Source organism: Mastomys coucha, unplaced genomic scaffold, assembly GCF_008632895.1.
Source record: "Mastomys coucha isolate ucsf_1 unplaced genomic scaffold, UCSF_Mcou_1 pScaffold15, whole genome shotgun sequence".
NCBI classification, from domain to species: domain Eukaryota; kingdom Metazoa; phylum Chordata; class Mammalia; order Rodentia; family Muridae; genus Mastomys; species Mastomys coucha.
The window spans coordinates 104063025-104067546 of record NW_022196897.1 but is presented as its reverse complement, the minus strand read 5'-3'; the positions used below and the strand labels follow the sequence as shown (position 1 = coordinate 104067546).

Sequence of the window (4522 nt, the reverse complement as noted above, 5' to 3'; positions counted from 1 at the left end):
ACAAGAACCAATATGCTAATCAAGGGCCTCTTTTGCCCCTCCCCTCTCCCCGTTGGAGCAGTGTTCCTGGACAACCAGTTAGGCTGGATTCAATTCTTTCCAAATCAAAGAGTGGAGAAATTTTGCTGAAGGCCTCTGCTACAGGCCCATCAGTAAGTCCTGCCTTTTCATCCTTGCTTCTGTCTACTCCCACCTTCCACAAACCTTCTCCATCCCCCCAGTGTGGTCAGCTGGCCCATTTGCCTGTGTGTCTGTCCTTTTCTTTTTCCTTCCTACTTGAGAGGCATGTACACCTGGTGGACCCTTTGGGTGGCTATTCACCCTCTCTGGGCTGATTCTCACCTCTGTAAGACAGGATGCCACATTAGGGAACTGAACTCCTCAGTATTAAGTGGAATAAGGCAGAGCCAACAGCTGGGCCTCATGTTCTCAAGGCTTCCTGGGTTGCCTCTGCACTAGTGGCACCTTTGAGGGCACTATTGGCTGATAGAGGTTTGGAGTTGCTATAAGCCCCAGGTAAGAAACAAAGACCACAGGTGGGCTAAGGATGGAGGACTCCTGAGTTCTTGAGGCTCATGGGACTTGTTGACAATCTCTCTCTCTCTCTCTTTTTTTCTTTTTCTTTCTTTTTTTCTTTTTCTTTTCTTTTTTTTTTTTTTTTTTTTTTTTTTGAGACAAGGTTTCTCTATGTAGCCCTGGCTGTCCTGGAACTCACTCTGTAGACCAGGCTGGCCTCGAACTTAGAAATCTGCCTGCCTCTGCCTCCCAAGTGCTGACAATCTCTTTTTGTAATTCTCAATTCTCCCCTTGCTCACAAAGCAGTTCCTTTTTTGTTGTTGTTGTTTGAAAATATTAGGGGGGGTGTCCTTGATTAATCGGTATTCCTAGCTGGCATAACAGTAGGCACCTATAATTCCAGAGGCAAAGGCAGTTGGAGTGTACATTTAAGTCTAGCCTAGGTACAGAAAGAACCTCCCCATCTCACCTCAAAAAATATGGTGAGGCCACCTTACCTCTAAAGAAAATGAGTCCGGCATGGCGGCTCATGCCTTTAATTCCAGCACTCGGAGAGAGAGGTAGGTGGATCTCTGAGTTTGAGGCTAGCCTGGTGTACATAACAAGTTCTGGGACAGCCAAGGCTACACAGAGTCAGGATTCTTTCTCAAAAAACAAAATAACAAAAGCCACAAACCCAAAACCAAACCAAGAAAAAAATCATGTTCCTGCCTAACCTAACTCAGAGCCCATGCCTCCTATTCATTCCCCTGAACTTTACTTTTCTTCTATTCACATGTATATGTGTATATCCCTATGACTGTATACCAGGTGTGTATGGGTACCCACAGAGGTCAGAGCCACTAGATCCCCTGGAGCTAGAGTGACAGGCAGCTGTGAGCCACATGAGCTGGGTGCTGGGAATTGAACTCAGGTCCTTCTGAACTTAACCACTAAGCCACCTCTCCAGTCCTCATTCCCTGTAAGGACTAATCCACGTAGGTGTGCCGTGTACCTGATGCCACATTGTGCATCTGGTCTGGAACTCCCTGTATACACCAGGCTGGCCTCAAACTCACAGAGACTGTCCTGGATTAAAGGTGTGTACACTCTCTTCCCCTGGCTGGTGCCATTCTTGACAAAGCCTTGCCTTTTAAATGGCATCTTAGAAACTGAGCCTGTGAGCATATTAGAAGTCCCAAAAGACTTCATGGTGTGACAGGGGCCACTGGACCTGTTTAAGCAGGTTTAGTTACATTGTCTTATTGCAAGCTTCTCTTTTGACCTGGGAAAACAAGCATCTATGTCTTGGGCTGGAGTCTCCCAGCACCATTGGCAACTGAGGGGGATGACAGAGATGTTCATTTTGTATATAAAAAAAGCTTTATTAAAAGTCAGCCTTTACAAGGATTCTATCAAAATATACACATTTTAAATTAATGCATTAGACAAGTGACAGCCAGATACATGGGCCACACACAGTTTCACACAGTCTCAAAAGGTTTGTAGGGAAGGGAGGCTTACTGAAGATGCTCCAGGAGCCCCAGAGAGAGGTCAGGCACAGGTGTCTTTGGATGCTTGAGGGGCTGGGCCTTAGAGCTTCGAGGTAAGGGCCCCACTTCAGTTTCTCTTTCCTTAGAAAAATGATTCAGACCTAGCAAGAGGAGGACATTTAAAGTCTGGAGTAGAAAGGCACACATTTCATTTCTAAGGCACCACAGCTCACTCCAGTCCTGAGGTCCATGGGATGGGTGAATGGGGGCCAGAGCTATTGGTCCTAGGAATGATCATGAGCTTGCCATATTTGGGATTTAGCCACAGGTTAAATTACAATGGACCAGGTGGACTGCATAGACCCAGCAGCCAGGGGCCTGGAGTCAGTCTTTAGATCAAACACATGGCTTTAATAACCACTGGTGCCCGGCAGACAAGGATGCCACAGGCTCCTAAGAGAGTCAGTTCACCAGTGAAAGCAGCAGGCCTCCTTTCTAGATCTGTCCTCTGAGCCACTGGGGACTAGGACCTCCGAGGACAGTCCCTACCACTGAGATACAGAGACACCTAGAGAAACCAGGAAGCCCAGAGCCAGGAGTTTCTCTGAAAGACACCTCCAAGATGGTGTCATTAAATCCAAACTCCAAAAGGGGCTGGCCCACTGTCACTGGTGACAGGCTTCCTTCGTGACATTGGGCAGTGGGTAAGCAAAGAGGGAGAAGTCCAGGATGTACTTAGGCAGCACATCTTGGAGCAGGGCCCGTGGGGCATTGCACAGGTGGTAATGTAGACTTTCTGGGCTGGCTGGCCGGTACCAAGCCTGTCGAGCTGGGAACCGGACATGGGGTGGGGCCCGCACCCACTCCAGCACCTGGTTGGCATCAGCCTCCAGCCTCTCATAGGAACCCACGAAGTCATAGTGCACAGCACATGGTTGGCACAGGTGGTACACAGGCATCCAGTGCTCATTCATATGCTCAGGATCCTCATCCACTAGATATCTCAGAAACTCTGGGAAGGTGACATCGTCCCCTGCAGGACTGGGGCCCGCTCCAGCCCTGTAGCGTCTGACAATTTCGGCCCCATAGCGCTGCTGGTACTCTCGGATCTCTCCAAACTTGTTGCGGTAAGCAGACAGGAGGCGTTCCAAGGGGTCTCGCACAAACAGGAACTTGAAGTAGTGCTGCAGACGGTAGCGAATCTCCTCGGGCCTCAGGTCTGCCAGAAACACCAAGTCACTGCGGTGGTCCATCTTGAGGCGGACATCCACGTTGTTCAGGACGCCCGCCAGCACCTTCAGCACGCGTTTCCAGTTGGAGCAGGCCACTTTGGGGACGTAGCAGTAGAGGAAGCGGTAGCGGTCACTTACGAGGATGTGGCGCAGAAGAGTGCGCCGCTGTCCCACCGGCAAGTCCCAGGGGTCCCGGGGCATGCCCGGTTGTCCGCACACAGCCCTTAAGGTCCGGTTTCGGATGTCCTCTCTCACTTGCAAGTCCGAGTCCTCAGCATCCAGGGATAGGCCTCTAGACTTAGGATCTGTCCCGCTCCAGGCCGCACCTTTGTGGCTGGGAGGGTGTAGGGGAAGGGGTTTCATCTCCGATAGAATGCCCCGCTCGATCATGAGCAGCAGTCCGCTGGAGGCCACGATTACTGCGAACATCAGCATGGACGGCAGCAACAGGGGCGGCCCCCCGATCCCAGCCCGGGCCCTGCCCAATGGGGCCCGCCTCGGCGTGCGGCCCAGGGTCTCGGCACTTTTCGGGGCAGCCAGTGGGGTCAGAGGGCGGGGAAACATGGTGCTGCGGCCAAACCTCGCCGACCTCGAGGCTGCAGGGGAGGCGACTGCAGCTGGGACTGGAGGTCTTGGGAGGGAAGGGTTGGTGGGTGGCCGACCGGCTCCCGGGGTGCAGCTGGGGACCAGGGCCGGATGTCCCGCCCGGCGGCTCTCCTCTCCCCGCCCCTCCCTGATACAGGCGCGAGGGCGGGCCCACGTCGGGGGGCGGGGAGAGGGGCGGGTGCCCGAATCCTAGGAGCTGTTTGCGGGAGGCCGTAGGCGGACCCTAGCCCGGGAGAGGACTCATGAGCTTGGGCCACTCCAGACCTCTGGGCCTGGGGACAAAATGAGACCTGGGAAAACAGGAAAGAGCTACTGGGGACGCGTGTCTCTTTAACACGTGCCCTCTTGGTGCTGGACTTAAGATCTGCATCCTCCATCCTGCTCTAAACTGCTCTGGAACCGCAATCCCTCCAACTGTGATCTGAAGGCAGGACAACCCACCACTCAGTCGGGTCTAAACAAAAAAACGAGATCTGTCCTGACTGGAAGCATGGTCCTTAGCCGCCCTTACCGGTCTCAGCCCAGGACAGGACCTCTCTGCCAAGCTCTAGCTAATGTCTCCATGGTGACATTTTGCTATAGTAATTCCTAGGGACTAGTGCTTATCTATTGAGCAATGCTGACCTGTCTGTAAATGGAATCTCCCCTCCCAAGTCTGAAGCAGGAGGCTGACACTTTGGTCAGAGGCTATGGACA

At 52.5% G+C, this 4522-nt stretch overlaps 1 protein-coding gene across 1 annotated transcript; it reads right to left on the bottom strand.

The window, feature by feature from the left end:
- Positions 1-1855: 1855 nt before the first annotated feature.
- Positions 1856-3937, bottom strand: Chst14 (carbohydrate sulfotransferase 14). Its single transcript, XM_031371482.1, has one exon. It carries the CDS (start codon positions 3782-3784, stop codon positions 2654-2656), a length of 1131 nt encoding a protein of 376 aa, XP_031227342.1. The 5' UTR covers positions 3785-3937; the 3' UTR covers positions 1856-2653.
- Between the last annotated feature and the right edge of the window lie 585 nt (positions 3938-4522).